At 45.6% G+C, this 19,218-nt stretch overlaps 1 protein-coding gene and 2 long non-coding RNA genes across 3 annotated transcripts; 1 reads left to right on the forward strand and 2 right to left on the reverse strand.

Moving 5' to 3' along the window:
• Nucleotides 1-4,188: 4,188 nt before the first annotated feature.
• On the forward strand, nt 4,189-4,803 carry LOC135368732 (uncharacterized). Its single transcript, XR_010414862.1, has 3 exons — nt 4,189-4,381; nt 4,541-4,636; nt 4,760-4,803. It is a non-coding gene; the product is annotated as an uncharacterized LOC135368732 (long non-coding RNA).
• A 9,510-nt stretch (nt 4,804-14,313) lies between these two features.
• Nucleotides 14,314-18,072, reverse strand: LOC135368737 (uncharacterized). The gene is made up of 5 exons (XM_064602223.1): nt 17,783-18,072; nt 17,244-17,408; nt 16,569-16,755; nt 16,266-16,511; nt 14,314-14,865 (listed from the first exon to the last, which is right to left on the reverse strand). The coding sequence occupies exons 1-5, from the start codon at nt 17,996-17,998 to the stop codon at nt 14,702-14,704; spliced, it is 978 nt and encodes a 325-aa protein (XP_064458293.1). The 5' UTR covers nt 17,999-18,072; the 3' UTR covers nt 14,314-14,701.
• Nucleotides 18,073-18,224: 152 nt separating this feature from the next.
• LOC135368743 (uncharacterized) lies at nt 18,225-18,675 on the reverse strand. Its single transcript, XR_010414863.1, has 3 exons — nt 18,567-18,675; nt 18,341-18,406; nt 18,225-18,281 (listed from the first exon to the last, which is right to left on the reverse strand). It is a non-coding gene; the product is annotated as an uncharacterized LOC135368743 (long non-coding RNA).
• Between the last annotated feature and the right edge of the window lie 543 nt (nt 18,676-19,218).

Consider the following 19,218-nt stretch of genomic DNA (forward strand, 5'->3'; position numbering starts at 1 on the left):
TTGTTTCCGCAAGTTACAGCTCACCTTCGACGCATGAGGCGGCACTGTGCTCCTTCCCCCTCTCACGTTGGGGATGAAGGAAATACGCGTCTGCGAAGATGCGCAATGAACAAAATAAAGAAAAAAATGGCGTTCCTTCACTAATTTTTTGCGGGCGATCTATGGAACGGATTTTTGTTCTGAAAACGGCTATGATATCAGGTGACCGAAAGGAACAGATGTTCTCTTTGGGACAACTTTGTAGCTTTTATAATTAACAAGTTAATTAATGAAAATTAATTAAGACATTGCCTTTGGACTTTGTTAATGCCCTCCTAGGGAGTGCCCTTCAGCATATGCTATATTGCAATTGATTTCATATTGGAAAAAGTGTTATATATATTTTTAAAAAATCTGTATACACTTAGCTGGGACACCCTGTATGTTGAAAGTGCATTCCTTTAAGAGTGCCACACACAAGTATCACTATCTTGGTACAAGGTACCACCTTGGTAAGTTACTACCTTGATAAGGTGGCACTCACACACACACATATAAATGGGATGATGGTGTGGTGGGTCATTCTCCGCCGTTGTGGCGGTACACTGCCCATTGCGCTTGTGGAAAAGCCGAGAAAGTGATGATGATGGAAAGGTGTCCTATTATAGTTCGTCCATTAGTCCAGTGCTGGAGAGGAACTCATGATAAGTTGATACAAGATTTTCTCAACAGCCCATATCGTGCTATATACATACAAGTATACCGGGTGTTTCACGAAGTTCCCCCGGCTGAATACTCGTAAATAGGTGGAGCTATCGAAAAGCTTCCTTTTCAGTGTGGATCCCTAAGACGGCCAAAAACTCAGCAGTGAGCGGCTCATTTGCATAGTCTCATTACTTAAATAAATCATCTTTCTTTTTAATTTTGCTTCGGACGCTTTGGGAACCTTCAGCGAAAAATGTTTCAGCGAAAACCTGCGTCGACAATTAGTGATTTTCAGAGTAATTTTACAGGTTTCGGCTTCCATTTTTCTTGCGCGGAGCAGCGTACCAATGCACACTTCCGGTCAGCTATCCGGCTGCCAATTGCGTGTTAATCCGTCTGATTCACACATGGGGCGAATGAGCTAAAGTAGTAACTAACTTAAAACTAACTTCCTCCTCGTTTAACCCTAGTAGTAACTAGGGTTAAACGAGGAGGAGAAGAAAAAAAACGTCATTGGTGATGTCATAAATGTCAGAAACGGCGACCGCGCTTCTATCCGGGTCAGTGCTGACCGGTTTTCTTTTCTTTCTTTCCTTTTTCTTTCCCCCCTGCTTTCTTTCTGTCAAGTGATGAATAAGGGAGGACCTCGATGGTTACTGTCGCGAAACCCCCGTTCTCGAAGTTCATGTTCTCGTATTGCCAACTTTAGGATGGGATGCATTCATGTTCTGGAAACAAGGAAAACCAGGGAAAATGCTGCTTCGCAAGATGACATACCGTGATTAAGAACATAACATCACTACTTAACCACTCAAATTCAGGTTTTTTTTATATGTGTCCGAGTCGTGTTAGCGAACGAAAGACTGTCTTAGCAGGGTGGTATGTTGGTTGCTTGCAATGTTATGGCTGGGTTAATCACAGTTTGCCGTTGGCTTCCCGCGCGCGACTGTGCATTTTATAGTCAGATAAAATTTACGCTAGTCACGGCTTGTTTCAGTGAAGGCTCATATGTTGGCGGACGCAAACTTAACCTGCCTTGTCGGTCACTATATGGTGACAAAACAAAAGGCGCCGAGCACGGATGAACTCAAACTAGCGTGTCTGCGTCGTCCACGTTTGTAGTCTGCATCGGCTAATTCTCGTTTAGCTCGATGATTGGTAAGTTTACCATAAATTGTGGTGGTTTATGACACCGCTTGGCTATGTTGGTGTGTAACGCAGCCAATGAATGTTCAACGCCTGATGCCGCGACGTGCGGGCGACGGCATGTTGCGCTAGATTTCACTGGATTATATCTGACAACGTATCGGCAAGAACACTCCTCCAGCTGAAGAACACATTAACTGAATGGCTAGCAAACTTGCTAGTCGAAGTGACGGGCATTAGTGACCATAGCGAACTAGTGACATAGCGAATAGTAATATAGTGACATAGCGAACAGACTTAGTGATCATAGCGATGCAGCGACCATTTTGAAGCGTGAACTGAAGCAGCGCTTAGTGCTGCACTGTGTTTATACTTATTGCCGCCAAGAACAGAACAACAAACAGTCACCACGATAACGAACAGCTTACAAAACACCCATGACTTGAAAACCCGAGACGAGGTAGAGGACGATAACAGACAAACAAAAACACGGTCCCAAACTCAGTTCAGTTGAGCTCAGTTCATAGCTGAGTTTGAGACCGTGTTTGTGTTTGTCTGTTATTGTCTTCTACCTCGTCTCGGGTTTTCAAGTCATGAATCGTCACCACCAGCTCGCTTGCTACCTAACTTTCCATTCGTTACAAAACAGAGACATGGACAGAACAGCGTTCTACTGGCACCTGAAGTTTATTCTCATAATCCACCTCCTCCGGAAGGTCGCTTTAGGGAAAGCGAGGTCGAGCGGGGAGACGTTGACCGATTTTTGGTTAACTTTGCTCGGGGTGTTCACTGAGGATGGCCTCCACAATCTCACGGCCTAATCTTGAACAGTGTCTGCAGACCAATGTTCGTTTACTGTATCTGATAAATAAAAAAAAAAGCAAAAAGAAACTTCTTCCACCGCTGCGGTGGGGTTCCGAGTGAAATATAGCAGACGACGTTCCTTTAAACCAATCAGCGGCTCGACTTTCCTGACGTTAAAATCACGCGAGCTGCTCGACGGCTCGTTCCGGGCATTGCTATACCGTTGCGCACGGTCGCGATTTTCAAAATCGAATTCTGCGATATTTGTGCACCTGTTGATAGAATTACTTCGCATGGTGCATTGTAATAAGCATCCGAACCGCTTGGTTTAAAAAAAGTGGTGGTGATTAAAGTTCTTTCCAAACTCCTTTAAAGGTCCCAGTAATGTCCCTGGACATTACGTGGACGTGTACACTCTGCAAGACTGCGAGGCAATTGTGCATGACGCCACGGCAACGTTTCTAGGACGCTTTCGGTTACCTGGAGGAACCATGAGCCGAGGAGTTTGTCCATTGGGAGGAGCCTCTTTTAGAGCGTTTTTGGTGTCACACATTCACATTGGTGTCACACATTTGGTGTCACACGATTGGCCGCACCAATAGTGCCGGCATTTTGGAGCGGATCAACCGCGTTGAAATTTCCCAGTGCCTTTCACACCGCCGTTTTGAGGCGGAGGTACGGCCGGTAGGGCCCTGGAATCTCCCCGAGCCGCCGCGGCTCGCCTTTCATTCTGGTCAAGTAGGTGTAGCGATGTGGGGTCTGACGTCACGGCGAGCTCTCCCATCTCTGGGCGGAAAAAGATCAAAGAATGGCCAAACTCCCCCGATAAACGACCCTGATGGGTCCTATGGCAAGGCTCCATCTCACAGCGCTTCACGACAGCGGAAAGATGGTGGCCAGCACTTTGCGCGCGTCAGAACCAGAGCGTCGAACCGAAACGTTTTTGCTTTCTTTCGGGTTCGGCCATAAAGGTTCGGTTCCGGTTCTGCTCCTGAGTTCACATATATCGGTTAGCTTAAAGGTCAGATATGCCGATTTTGAAGTGCCGCAGAACTGAGCGATACTCGCGCTGTGTGTTCATTACCGAACACTGAATATGTGTGAGAAATATCTTGCTCCAACTGTTCGCAGTTTTTTAGAAAACAGTTTTTTTAGTTCTCACGCCCGGCCGTCAGACCGTCGGCAAACCCTGCGCACGGGCGCACCGACGTCACTGCTCTCGGTTTATCTGTCTTTGGCTTGGCATGGACTCTTGGCTTGGCCGCTTGGCTTCTTTCGTTTCGTCCTCTGTGCGTCGTACATAAGCGAACAGCTGTTATGTTCTTGCTAATCCGGAAACAAAGCATGTGGATTTTTTTTTTTTTTGGCACGGCGTCGTTTGCAAAGTGCACTTCCTTGTTCTGACCTTGCCTTTTATGGGCTGAAGTAATATGATACGTGATATGCAACGGCGAAGTTGTCGAAGATGCGTCGGTGCTACGCTGTTAGAACAATTCATCGGAGCATTCATGTGTTACCTATTATAAGCTGCCAAAAGACCAAGCAGTGCGAAACTCTTGGCTGACAGTGGTGCCTGCTAATTTCCACTGCAAGGATTTCGTCCACGAATGTTATCATAGGTTACGCGCGACTCCAGAGGCAATTTGGAATCTCGACACGAAATCGTCTGATGAAAATCTGAGGTGCCCGACGCACAACATTTTGAACGTGCCACGGAGGATCAAGGCAAAAAACGAGAGCAAAAAAGGTAAGTCGAGGTTCAGATATAAGAAATAGCAAGCTTAATGAATCGATTGTGCAGCTGTCCTACTGCGCTTACTCTGATATAACCACGATTAACAACACAATAGTATTGATAGTATTGATAATTAATAGTATTGATAATCTAACTTCTGAATTATCACAGGTGCACGCTGAAGGCGGAAATGAAGCATGATCTGGCTTGCATCTGGTGCATGAAGAAATTGCTGACACGTTAGTTGCAGTCTACCTCCACCAACAGGTATGACAATGTGATGTTATAATTTGAGTATTCACCTATGTTCAACTTTTCATGTGCACTCGCATGCAGACATCTTGACACCACTTTTAAATCTGCCCTCAAAGTTACAACCTGTGCTTTCAGGGTGGAAAACAAAGGTCGCCATTCCGATTAGCTGCTATCTCCCAGTTCAAGCACTTGTGCTGTCTGGACACTGGTTCCTGTGGATGGGGTGTTACTAGCTTCACTGTCTGATATAGAAGCTACGTTACATTAGTTCAGTTAATTTGTCTTTTGCACATTTTTGTTACTGTTAGCTGGATTACTGTTGGACATACAATCCTTTGACACACCGAAGCTGATGTCGCCTCTGATAGCGTTTTAGAATTTTCAGTGTCATCAACGTCCATTGAGGAAGGTGCCTTTACTGTCTGTGAATCTTTAATTGAAGAATAGCCCAGAATTCATGTTAACATTGTCTACTCATATTAATTCACTGTCTATGTTCTGAGAACTAAGAAAAATGGAAACTATTTATTTGTCACAACTTCACACTGGATGTGGTATTGGCTTGACATGTAAGCTAAATACCTGGATTCTACAATAATTGTGTTCAACTTGGTGCATTACCGTGGGCAATGCCACATTCACTACATTTTTAGTGGGTCCGGTGCACAAATACTGTGTGCATACTGCATACATACATACTGTTCGATAGGCAAAAATACCTGAGCAGTGCTGTGTAGTCTTTTTACTCAATGCCCATACTCTTACTGCAAAGTCAGAGTACGTAGAACAGCAATGTGCAGGTATGCTGAGATAGCGATTCACAACAGAAAGAAGACTGTTGAGAGCATCTAAATTTTAATGAGACGAGACTTTCGTGCACAAGGCTGCTCTTGTTAATGTCTAACATGAAGTTACAAAATCCCAGAATATATAAAAATGTTGTAATGTAGAGAGCGAGGGTTGGTACAGACATAAAAATAATTATACAATCGTATATAATAAAATAAAAAGGGGGTACAACTCCCCCCTCAACTCAACTCGACAATTCAATAACTGTACTTATTCTCTACCTTACAACATGTCATATATTCTGGAATTTTGTAACTTGATGTTAGACCTCAAGAAGTACAGCCTTCTGTGCGAAAGTCTTCTTTCTGTTGTGCACAATCATTATACAGTAAATACGACTATCCATTTCTTGTCATTAAAATATTTTTCTTTTCTTTTTTTCTGCAGTGGTGAGCATCCATAAGGACACATGCCAGAAAGGGAGTCTCTTTGGGATGACAAACCCTCATCAACTCATGAGGATACAATGGTTGACGAATGGTTCTCAAGTACATCGAAACTTCAACAAATAATTCATGAAAAAGCCAGTCAGTGCTAGCACCAGGAATTGAACGTGGACCGTCCTGCTACCAGTCAGAGATGTTACATTTCAGGCGCTCATTGACTTTTGGTGAATTACTTGTTGACTTTGTCCCAAGGTGGAGCTCGCCACTGCTCATTTGCTTATCTGTTAATATTGTGGCGTGTGTTGCGTTTTTCTCTTTGTGCGTTCCAGACTCAGAACGGTTAATTTGGATCAGGTCAGGTACGTTTCATTTAGACATGGCAACCATAAAGTGGTGTTTCTCAACACAACTTAGTAGTGGCCTTCATGCATTACTGCTACGGCCATTAAGCGTAAATGGAAAGCTGCACATTATGCATGATGTAAAACCCCAAGACTAGGGAACACGAAGGGACAGACACAAACACGTCCCTTTGTGTTCCCTAGTCTCGGGGTTTTACATATGCATCATCTTCACCAGCTCGCTTGCTTCCTAGCCATTTTTTCTGCACATTATGTTCACTCTACTTTTATCGTGTGCTATATAATCTTGTTCAATTTCTGTCAAACGACGTGTAATGCTATAAAAAAATTCAGTACACTGCTTATGTGGGTTGAATGGCAGCGCATGAATGCAGGAAGAAAACTGTCATGTTATGGCAAGTGTTTACGTATTGTACATTTAACTACTAATTTTATTGGTTAGCTTTCGCCGGCATATCATGTCAAGCCACGTTGTATTATTTTGGAACGTGTTCTTAGTAGCCAGAGCAGCTGATACACAGTGAGAACATAGCCATTGTGTGTTTGTCTTTTCCACCGCAGCCCTCGGGTTTCCTCCCTGATGGCTACACATGTCAGGGATAGGTTTCAGAACCGGTAGTTCCCGCCAAGTGTGAATTGCTTTTCAGGGGATCATCACGCTGGCAGATGAAACATATGGTTCAAATTATTTGCAGGACAGGAATTGCGTAGCTTCACACAAATACTACTACTACGACGTAAGAGTGGTTTCAAATCTAGCTTTTTTGTGTTCCTGACATTATCGCACGAGATGTAGTACCCACTATGATCCTTTATATGGGGGGGGGTATGTACAGTGCAGTCAACAGATGCTATTTACAAATCTGTGTTTTCTACTGTGTTGAAATGGGGTAGTTTGTATCTGAGAGCCATAGTGAAACACAGGCAGCCAAGGACAGACTTTTGATGCCCGTGAGAAACATGGCAACACATTGCAGGGACTCTGGATGCTGCCTAAATTTCAGAACACACAGCTCAAGGCAGCAGTTAAATAACAAGTGGTTAGAGAAATCCAAGACAGTTGCATGTGTAAGCAGTCCGCTGTTGGATTTGCTTCTGTCCGAGATACGTTATCTCAAAGGGAACGCACGGACACATTCAGAATGATACTAGGGCTGCCTGTGAAATAGAATCAGGAGAGGGGAAGATATATAACCCTTTTTTCTTGTCTGTTATTCTATTGGTTAAATTGTCATTTGCTTAGCAGCATATATGTGTATATTCCAGGGTCTGCTAATAAATATATCAGTTTAGAGCTAGCAGTCGCATTGCAGATGTCTCATCCTGTCCTTGGCTGCATGTGTTTCACTATGGCCATGCTTGCTATTGCAAAAACAGAAAACAAAAAAAGACAATAGAAAAACACGAAAAGAGCGACCTAAAAAGCTGTCTGTTCTAGAGCTCAAATGGAGACAATGCAATGAGGTAACATGTTCCATTCATGAACTGTGCATAGTAGTACATATCACAATGGCAACCGATTATACAAATTTTTCTTGAAGTACTTTGTTTTTTTTTAGCTTTGTTTGCACAGTCTATTATTGGAGCTTTATGTGATTCCCCTCTTGAGATACTTTAAGATTGCTGATGCTGTGCAGTTTAATTTTGAAACTGGTACTGTGCTGAGGTACAAAAACAGAATTGTCATATCTGCATTTGAGCGCACAGGAATAATTTGTAAGTACTTTCCTTGTTGACATTAATATTTGCACCAGGTCACAACATTGTTGATTGATGGAAAATGTAAATAAATATATTTATTTGCTTGCCAAACAATGCACAAATGTCTTCTTTTCTAGTGAGATATTCCCTGTTCACCAGACATAAATGTGGAAAAGTTCAAGGGGCACAATGACGGTAGAGTCTAGCATTGCTTTTTGCCACTTCACATATATTCACTGTTATCGCCACCGCTCGAATCTCCACATCACGCCCCCCCCCCCCCCCCCCAGGATATTATTTAAATTGCGAAAAGCAAAAAATAAATAAATAAAACGATATGCCTAGATTATAGCGGTAACACGTCATCTGGAAATGGAACGTATTCTTATGTAGCATCTTCATGTGACAAATGAACTAGTTACTATTGCTCAAATGAACTTCCAACGGCCCATTCAAGCCTTAAGACTTTCCTTCTTGGGCGTCACTAGGTTGATGCTCTAATACATACATATATACGAGGGGCATTCAAGTCAAACCGGGACTTTCATTTTTCGCAAAAGTAAAATGAACTTACGGGTGAGAAATTAGTTTTATTTTTTCCACGTAACCTCCAGCAGTGCACTAATGCACTTGTCTCAGCGTTTCACGAGGGCTTGGATGCCAGCAGCGTAGAAATCCTTACCGGCGTGTAGCAGCCATGGTCGGACCGCATTCTTGACCTCGTCGTCGCAGCTGGGCCCCAAGGAACGCCTTCAGTTGCCCGAAAAGATGGAAATCTTTGGGGGCGAGGTCTGGACTGTAAGGGGGATGTCGCAGCAACTCCCAGCCAAGTTCCTGCAAGGTACGTGTCGTGAAATGTGCGGTATGCAGGTGTGCATTGTCCTGTAGGAGGAGGACTCCTTTGGTGATGAGGCCCGGCCGATTTCGCTTCAGCGCATTATGCACACCCCTGAGAATCTGGCAGTAATGTGCACTATTGATCGCACTATATGGACTACTTTTTATATCGAGACATGTTATACGCCGGTTCTTGAGGATCATGCGCTCCACAAGTTGGATGTTCTGAGGAACTCTGACACTGGGCTCTGAGCCGCCCCGGCCGGGGTCGTCCTGCACTGATGTACGGCCGTTTCAGAACCGTTTGCACCACTCAAACGCTTTGTTGCGGCTAAGTGTATCGTGGCCATAGTGAGCCTGAAGTATTCTGTGAATTTCACATGACTTTACGCCTTCATTCACGAGAAACTTCATGGCAATTCGCTGTTCGATGTGCGCGCTCACCTCGTTGTCGGCCATCTTGTCCATCGCGTGTCTTCTGTTTTGCACAAACTTTGGACCACCACGTGGTGAACGCGGAGGCCTGTCGCGTGTGAAAATGACCAAAAAGAAGTAGCGTGAGTCATTTGTACACCCAGGAGACAGAAAGTCCCGGTTTGACTTGAACACCCCTCGTAGTTGGAAGGACTTCACTCGCCGAAACTTGCATTCACCTCCGTGTGCTTCCTTTCGCCTTCCTTGCGTCTGCGTTCTGACAGACTGGCGCCACTTCAGCCAACGTCTACACCTGTAAAATCGAAACTATAGAAGTACGCCACGCCGCAGCCGCCGCTGTCGTCGCCAAGTTGCAAATGGAAGGACTGAACTGCTGTGACAGGGGAGTCGCACACTTGCAACAGCAGTGCAGTGCAGCGTTATTGAACATAGTTGTCCGTTGGCTTTGGTTCTATGTCCTATACGATGTTGTTACAATGCACTGCTGCTGCAAACTTTCGAAGGTAGAAATGACAAAGCATGTTTCTTCTATAAGGCGGCGGTGGGAGAACAGCTTCCTTCACCCTAGGCCCTGTAAGTCCCGCGCTACCGAATGGACCGCCAGATCTCGAGGTTTATGTCACATAAAACGGATGTCCGCCACCAGACGATGGGATAGATAAGAGGCAGCACATACCAACCCGAACCGAAGCTGTATCCTGAACCGGTAATCGAAGTTTTTAGATCGGTTTGGTTCTGGTTCAGCTCCAAGATGACACTAGGAAGTTCAGTTTCAGCTTCAGCTTTCAGTTTTTAATTAGAGGCGTTGGGGAAAACCCAAGATAGCAAAAGTGGAGCCAGTCATATAGCCTTCTAATTGCATACTCTCTTGCGCAAGACCGCATGATCGGCCTGGAAGTAAAACATCTGTGCTGACCTGATAGCTTTTTTATCAAAAATTGTCGCTTATAAAGAAACACCAGATGTCTTCCAGAATGTATAATAACGGATATTGGTATCCTGGCTGTGTTTCCTAGCTTTGTGGCCTCTTTATTTCTGATCATTCTTCCTTTGCTGCCTGCAGAAGTTTACGGGTTTAAATTATGCGGTTCCGCTGGCAACACTGGCGAACTTCCAATATTGCTTCCCTCGCCCAGACGTTACACTTGGGATTTTTCCCCTCTCACTCCAGTATCTTTCACTGTATATCTCAATATGCTTCATTCTCAGTATACTTCACAGATATCTACGTCCGAATATGTCATATTAAACATTCAACTGACTTAGTTACTCTCGCGGCTTCGAAAGCCTTTGTAGCGGAATTGTAGTTTCTATCGAAGGCAATTGTAATAGAATGTCACTCATACTGCTGTATGTGAGGAGAAGAACGACAATAAAGTAATTTAGCTGCTGGATCATATTGAATCACAACTACCGACGGACTCAATGTTTCATGCTCCGAACAAGTGTCGAACATTTGGCAGTACTCGCCAAATCGTTACCCATGCCGTAACTACTCATTCTTTACTTGTGTATAACACATTTTCCCGGTCTGATGTGCATGTGGGTCTGGAAGGAGGGACAAGGGCACGACCGCACGACTTGTGGATGAACGAAACGAAGGAAAATTTAATACGCGTGATGGTGAGTCACGAGCAATGATGGCAGATAGCAGTCATGGTCTTCTGCGTGCACCACAGGTGGCCCCCCTCTTCGGTGTTCCGAAGGAACGTAGGGGACAGTTGGTGAGCGGTGAGGACCACGAAGATTGTTTCGGAAGGCGGACGGGCAGCAGGGTGGGAGAGGTAGGTAAGGTCGACGTCCGGGAGAAGTGGCACCTCGGGAGGGTGATCGAGGAATGCGGGTGTAAGGCAGTCGATGGAGACGAATTCTGGTCTTCCACTGATGTCGAGCATAAACGTCTTAGGGGATCACCGGAGGACCTTATAAGGGCCGGTGTAAGGGGGCTCCAAGGAGCGGCGAATTTTGTCGGACGCAGGAAGACATGTGATGTGGCGTGTAGCTCGGTGGGTATGAAAGGAGGCTTTGCAGAAGAAGTACACGTGGGCGTGAATTGAAGCGTGGAGAAAGCGTGACGGAGGTTTGTGATGAACGTGGGCGGATCAGAAAGTGGGGCTGATGTATGGGTGAACACTTCGGCAGGAGGGCGCAGAGGGGAACCGTACACCATTTCAGCTGAAGAACAACCCAGGTCCGATTTGACGGCGGACCGCATGCCCAAGAGAACAAGGGAAAGTTTTTCTGTTCAATCGTGGTGACCTTCCTGTGCCATGATAGCCTGCTTGAGCTGACGATGAAAGGGTTCAACCAAACCGTTGCAGGCGGGGTGATAAGCTGACGTGCGAAGTCGGGTTGTTCCAAGCAGTCTGGTAAAAGCACTGAAGAGCGCTCTCTCAAACTGTTGGCCGCGATCAGTGATGACTTCGGTGGGAACGCCGAAACGGGAAATCCATGAGTCGAGAAAGGTGGTGGCTGCCGTTAGAGCTGTAGTGTCGGGCATGGGTGTCGCTTCGGGCCATCGTGTGAATCAGTCCACACAGGTGAGGAGGTAGCGGTGACCTTTACAAGGCGGGAGGGGTCCAACGACGTCGATGTGTACCTTTGCGAAACCGTCGTTGGGTGGCAGAAAGGTGGCTAGCGAAGAAAGTGTGTGTCTCTGACACTTGGTCTCTTGACAAGGTACGCATGATCGCACCCATCGACGGATGTCTTGCTGTGCCCCTGGCTAGATGAAACGTTGGTGAATAAGCTTGTAGGATGCGCGAGTCCCAGGATGCGCGAGGCCGTGGATGTTGTCGAAAACGAGCCCGCGTAGAGATGTTGGGATGACGTGGCGGGGTTCGGAAGATGTGGTATCGCAGAGTATGGTATCGTCGCATCCTGGTACGCTGAACTCCGTAGGCTTGAAGCTTGTGGTCTGATGCTGTGTACGCAACCGAGATATTTCGGGGTCCGAAAGCTGTTCTTGAACGATGAGGTCGGCGCTGATTGCAGTGGTGCTGGAGACGGACGGAGTGCACCCGACTCAGCGCGTCAGCAGCGGTGTTGTGGGCGCCCTTGATACGTCGTATATCAGTGAAGAACTCTGCGATATATGCTAGATGTCGGATTTCACGGGAGCTGTACTTCTGGCTGCCTGAAGTGAACGCACCGACGAGGGACCTGTGGTCGGACCAGATGGTGAAGGTACGGTTTTCCAAAAATTGTCGGAAATGGCGAACGGAGGAATAGGCTGCCAATAACCATTTGCCGAAAGCGCTGTATTTCGATTCCGTTGCGTCGAGCTTTCGGGAGAAAAATGCGAGTGGTACGCGTGTGCCGTTGACCTACTGTTGTAGCGTGCTCCTATAGCGTTATCGGAGGCGTCGACAAAAAGGGACGTTAGGGCGCCGAGCACAGGGTGGGCGAGCATCGTAGCGTTCGCTAAGGCAGCCTAAGCGCTAAGGCAGCTAAGGCAGATTGGAAGGAAGCCTGCGTTTCGTCTGACCAGTGTAAGGGTGCCGAGGTACGCGACTTCTTCAAGAGGTCTTCCAAAGGGCGTAGTATGGCAGCGCAAGATGGGACAAAGCGTCTGTGTAAATTTACCAAGCCCAGAAATCGGTGAAGCTGCTTGATGGAGTCGGGGCGGGGAAACTCCTGTATAGCGCTAACTTTAGTTGGGAGAGTGCTGCTGTAGACGTAAGAAAATTCCCGCCTAGCAGAGCATAAAAATGGGCTCGAAGGACTTGAGGGGGAACCTGATCTCTTCTTTCTAGAAGGTTCGGAGGCTTACGAAAGTCGGCGGTACCGGCAGAGACCAGGGGGCTTCCGGCGGTGTTACGCTTTTAGCTACGCAGCCTTTGAGACTCTGGCGTGTCCTCTGCGGCGGTATCGAATTTTCCAAAAGAGAGGGTGACTAGGAATGTGAGCAAGCAAATGTAGGAAGTGCCGAGCCGTTTCACGTTCACGTGGAACCTCAACCGGGACTTCACCAGCTTCAGCCAGGACTTGCCGTGTTTCAGCTATTCTTGGAACTCCGACTTCGAGACGGCACCCAGTATACGTATACATTTTAATGCATTAGCATTAGCGGCACAATGGAAAAAACTGTATGTATGTGTGTGTGCGTGTGTGTCCATGTACCGCTGCCTCGGAGAGGTTTCGCCATATCATACATGGACACACACGCACACACACATACATACAGCTTTTTCCATTTTGTCACTTCTTTTTACTGAGCGCCCTCTCGAACTCGGAGTTCCAAGAATGGCTGAAACACGTCAAGTCCTGGCAGAAGCTGGTGAACTCCCGGTTGAGCTTCTACGTGAACGTGAAACGGCTCGGCACTTCCACGCTTGTTTGCTCACGTTCCCAGTCACCCGCTCTTCCGGAACATTCGATACCGCCCTGAAAGCGACTTCTATCGAGTAGCGCAGAGGACACGCCATAATCTCAAAGGCTTCGTAGCTAAGAACGTAACACCGCCGGAAGCCCCCTTGTCTCTGCCGGTACCACCGACCTACGTAAGCCATCATTTTCTTTCTGCAGCAGATCGTTGCTTTTACCCTGCGGGAATGGGCAGTCTTCACTCGCAAGCAGTCATCCAAGCTTATTCGGCGCTGTAAACACAACGCGGACAGCAACACGTCCAGCCGCTTTGTTGATATTATGTGAAACCCCGTGCACATATGGAATGGTTTCACATAACATCAAGAAAGTGGCTGGACGTGTTGGTGTCCGTGTGGTGTTTACAGCGCCGAATAAGCTTGTGGGAACAAGCACATACCATAGCTAGCACTCTCCTTCAGAGGTACAGCCACCCACGTCTTCTTAACCTTCAATGCCTTGAGACGGTACTGCTTCGCGCCTTCCCTCTCCAACTGGACACGGTCTGCATTCTCGTTGAAGTGGATGATTGCCAACTATGTCCTACAAGTGGAGTACATTACATTCTTATGATACCCTTTGTCACCGTGCTGGACTTGGCTCCTAGCTCGTGGGTCCATACGCTTCATACCTAGCCACCATCCCCTCGTCAGAAAAAGCGTAGGACTTCGGCAGGAAGTGGATGAGGACACTGTGAAAGGCCTCCAATCCATATGTCTGCTCTTGTGAGGACAGGAATGGGATATCCTTCCGGAGTACAGGTGACAACAGGATGTCCTGGACTCGCCTGTACGTCTCTGTGTCTACAATTGTGTGTTGTCAGGTGCTTGAAATGTTCATCATATACACTGAAAGGTTACAGCCCCTACGTTTCTGCAGTGATAATTTCAAATATACTGCGAACGACAAACTGATAATCTGCAGTTGTCTACAGGCAAAAAAGAAATAAAAAAGGGGCATGTGCTGGATTTCTTAGTGCGTATAAAAGTTCACAACTGATAGACAAACAGTTTCTCAACAGAAAAGAATCTAGTTATCTCTCAGATACTAAAAGTCCTTGACCCTATTCTCCAGGCATAGTGCCATGCATCTGCTGTGCTCATGTATTTGGTATTTGAGTTTCGCATTTTTAACACCTTTGCTTATGCCAGAGAGATGCAAAAACACCCACCAACCATGGCTTCCAGCCAAGCAGGTAGGCAGTCAGACAGGCCCATGCCTGCCTGATCACTAGCTATGAGGTGCTCTTGCACGCATGGGCAGGGGTTGTAGATCATCTCTACTTGCTCTGTTGCAACTGCTTTTTCTTGAATTGTTTGGTGAGAATAGCATATTCCATAGGGCACAGCAAATAATTCTAGGTTACATAATTTAAAAAAGTAAAATTATTTGCAATACCACAACGAAACGTGTGGTCTGCAACAACAACAACAAATAAGTTAATGATAATGAATGGGAAAATTCGCCTGTGGTCTGCAAAAAATCATCACTTCTGCGAGATTTCTGTGAATCGTGTAAAGTTAAGGGCTTTCAATAACAACTACCGATACATTAATATGAATACAGGAGAGCTACATATAAAAGTTTACCCTTATTGGCACGCAGTACTCACAATAACTTGATGTAAGGAAGGATCATTGTGTCTGCCTATGTTCACATTTCATTTTAGTAAATTTTAAACAAATTGTTCTCTCTTGCCCCTTGCTGAAGGCAGAAGAAATAATTTACTGCGTAAAGAATAAGAGATAAATAATACTCAAGACCTTACCACCACCGAGATCGTGGATCAGAGAATGGGAATGAGGCTGCAGTATAAGGTGTGCAACATATTTTTTTTTCTGTTTTCAATTGTGTTAATTTTGTTGTAAGATTTTGGAATTTGTGGTGTACAGTCGGACCTCGTTTTATGAACCCTCGATATACGAATTCCCTCAACTTACGAACGGCTCCACAGGGAAGCGAACCTTTTCCGTGCATTTTGACCTCGTTTTACGAACCTCGATATCCGAACTATGAATGGATTATTAGGGAACGGACCCAAATTAGCCAAACCATTCTGACCTCGATATACGAACGGGCGTTATGAACGTACAGAGGACAGGCCAATGGACCTGAGGATAATGAAAGTTCCTCAGTACTCAAGGTCAAACATACAATGTCCCAACGCCACTATGTTCCACAAACATGATTCACCATTTCCTGAAAGAATAATTCTGGGGTTTACAGCCAAACGGTTGTGAGTTTGGACCAGGTCTCCGAGATGGAAAAATCTTGCCATTCTAAGAGAAGGCGTCCAGTCCTAACAGCCGGTGCCAAGCGTGATATTTTCCGTTGGAAACAGTCTCATCCGCGCGCGATACGGTACTTTTAGGACCGGGTGGATGAGTCAAGTGTCAGACTTCTGTCATCTCTTCTAAACAGGATAGACCCTGCAGAAAGTATGGTGCAAAGCATAATTTCGCAGTATTTTCAAAAATAAAACTTATTCAAATCAATTTCCTGTGGTTTTGTGAGGTATTTGTGCACTGCACACCTCGGACCTCGATTTACGAATACCTCGATTTACGAACGATTTTCTGAGAAACGAAGGGTGTTCGTAAAGCGAGGTTTGACTGTATTTCACCCATAAGTGTCAGTAAGGAAAACTTTTATTACTTCGCTGCTCTGTATATAATGTTTTACAAACTGCAAAATGTCAGTGTTTACCTTCTCTGAGCCATTGTCGTGGTTCAGAAAGTGCGCCGTGGTAGCAAATCGGGTACAACGGGTTGTCGTGCTCATGGATGTCAACAATGTGGTTAACTGCTGACACCCACTTTGCAAGACATAGGTCCCCATCATCCCCGCTTGTACGCGGACACCAATACGCATGTCTCGTCAAGCTATCAATCCAGAGCTGCACAACTTGGTGTTTCGTTGAGCGACTGAGAGCCAAGAGCTTTTTCATGACTCCTGCTGGATGTTATCACGTGTGACATAAAACTCCCTCCAGAAAATTACACCACTCACCTTTGACAACATGCCACACATCAAATCTGTGCTTTATGTGTGGGCACAGTCGCCTTAGCATGGCTTTGATGCCAGAATGGCGGTCAGTGACCAGGGTGTCCACAGTCATGTCATGTACCTCGAGAAAGGCGAGGTATTTCTGTAGACCATAGGCTTCCATTGCATTGCTGCTGCTGACCTCAGTAGACTGCATAGGAGGAAAGGTCAGGGTCAGACATTGTATGTGAGGCACTACAACGAATTGCCATACTATTAATGAGATACTTTTGTGAGTAATGCGGCAAGTATTTTATTAATTTTTCCAAGCAATTTGTGAGTAATTTCAATACGAGTGAATACTCTGTAATAGATAGTAATTAATCGTTTTGACTAAGCTTGATTTATAGACAGTCTTTCTTGTCGTCCATGCTATTGCACTACAATAAGTGATGGTCACTGAATGTAGCATTTCATATGTGCATTCTAAGTTTTGCCTGGGGGCACTTTAGTCTCGTCCTGCTACAGCCTGCTGTATCCACACTTCACATTAGATAATCAAGTAGGCAAAAGCGAGTCACTTTTGAATTCCCAAATTAGACTGTAACATGACCAAGCTCTTCTATTGTAGGTGCTTTTTTGTCCATGATAACTTTTGTCACAAAACTTTTCTGGTGTCCACAAAACAACTTGAGGTACCTTAACCAACTCGAAGTGCACGATACGGTTGGCTGCAGTCTCCAGAAGCGTGTAGGTGCCATACAATGCAGTGTGGCCGGGTGAGTCGCACCTGCCATCCCCGGCAAGGGTCAGGGGCAGTGGCCGAAGCTGGTCAAGGATCTCTGCTTGGCTCATGAGGTAGACCTAAAAACATTTTCGGATGAGTGCAAATTGAGGAACCCTGGGTACACATGGTAGATGACCCATGATTGTCAGAGAAATAGTGGTAAAGCCAAAACCGTACTAGACTGCCTGCCCTACAGCATTGCATTTGCAATTGATTGAAGCACCTCCAAAGGAGGTTCTTACTATACGATCATAGCACAATGACAGAAAAATAGTTGTTCTTTCTACTTTTTACTTTGACTATTTGCTGAGGGAACTCAAGGCACAGCCAATAATCTAAGGAGCAGGAAAAATCAGGGCCATACACTCAACGCAAACATATCACGTGCCCCTTTTATCCCACTCTGTGGGGCATGTCACAGCAAAGTCATACGTCACGTCACAGGACTCACATCATTCACAGCAGGAAAGAGGTGCTCCTTCTGCGTTCGAAAGTACTGAGACATTGTAAGTGTTGCCATCTTCATAAGCTCAAACATCCTAAACGCTTTTGAGATGTTCACAGCTGAGAAGAGAATTGCAGAGCAGACCAGGAAGTTCCCCAGTGGTCGGCCCCCCAGCCAAGGTTGGCTGTGCCAAGACCGTTCCCTCCCACACTTGCAACGCATGACAGCTTTCAAGCATGTCCCCCTTGTTGTGGTGTTGATGTCAACGTCATCGGTCCCACAATAGGGGCACTGGGTTAGCAGCTCTTTCAAACTGGATTCTGCCACCAGGAAAAATCGCTCATCTGGATTTGGTCTGGAAAGCCAACCAAAATTTTTAATTCTTAGATTATTATGCAACCAGCGTCTTGAACAAGCTTTGAGAAATATTTCAAAATATTTCACTTACGTTTGATGCCCACAAGATTTTGAAAGCCCTCGTGGTTGCAACATCTTGTCTCCTTCACTGCAAGGAAAGAAAACAAATTCTCAAAGTTTCTATTCACCTCATGATCTCAAGCTTACTCTTCAGTGTCTGAGCTTTCTGCGGTTTCAGACAACTGGAATGTCACATCCTTTGGGTCGGGTGGGCTGTACGCACAAGTGAAACAGATTAATTTGCGTCACAAGCACTTTTCATCTCTGCTGAGACAATGCCACAGTGTCATTTTTATGTACACCAATCCAAACAAAGTTCCCAGAAATAACAACAAAGCTGAATACATGTTGAAAAAGAAAATACTGCCCATACCATGTGGACACATCCGTCGTGTCTAAGTCCACAGGCACTGGAGTAGAGGTACGGCCACCAGGCGGTGACGTCGAAAGGCTAGCATGCTCCAGTGGGACAACACAAAGCTCTGCTGCGTCATCATGTGGCAGCAAAGCCTCTGCTAAAGAAACAGCTGCGCCTTTGTCTCCACTGGTTTCTGGACACTCTGCTGCAACTTGTGAGGATGTAAAGGAGAGTGCACCAGTGGGTGGGAAGGTTATAGCTGTCTGAGTTCCCCTGCTTGGCATGAGGATGCCTGTTTGAGTGTCTGCATACACACAAGTGAAAAACATACATGGTTAAAAAAGGATGAAACGAATGCACGTTGAGCTCATGTTTCTCACAAAGTTCTTTGAAAGCTTACACAGCAGTTAATTTGGTTCAATGTCACTATTGCTTCTTTATAATAAGTGCAACAGTGTTTTGGCTTATAACATCATATAACCATGACGGAATTCTCCACCTGACCAGTTAGGCAATATGACGGAAGCAACCAAAGTATTCATTACGTATAGTTACACTGCATAAGAAACACAAACATATTTGTGAAGCACAATACATTTTGAAGCATAATTACCAAGTGTTGCAGTGGGAACAGCTGTCTGTGTTTTCTTATTTGCCGTCTTTCCAC

This window comes from Ornithodoros turicata, chromosome 1 (assembly GCF_037126465.1).
Source record: "Ornithodoros turicata isolate Travis chromosome 1, ASM3712646v1, whole genome shotgun sequence".
Lineage (NCBI taxonomy): Eukaryota > Metazoa > Arthropoda > Arachnida > Ixodida > Argasidae > Ornithodoros > Ornithodoros turicata.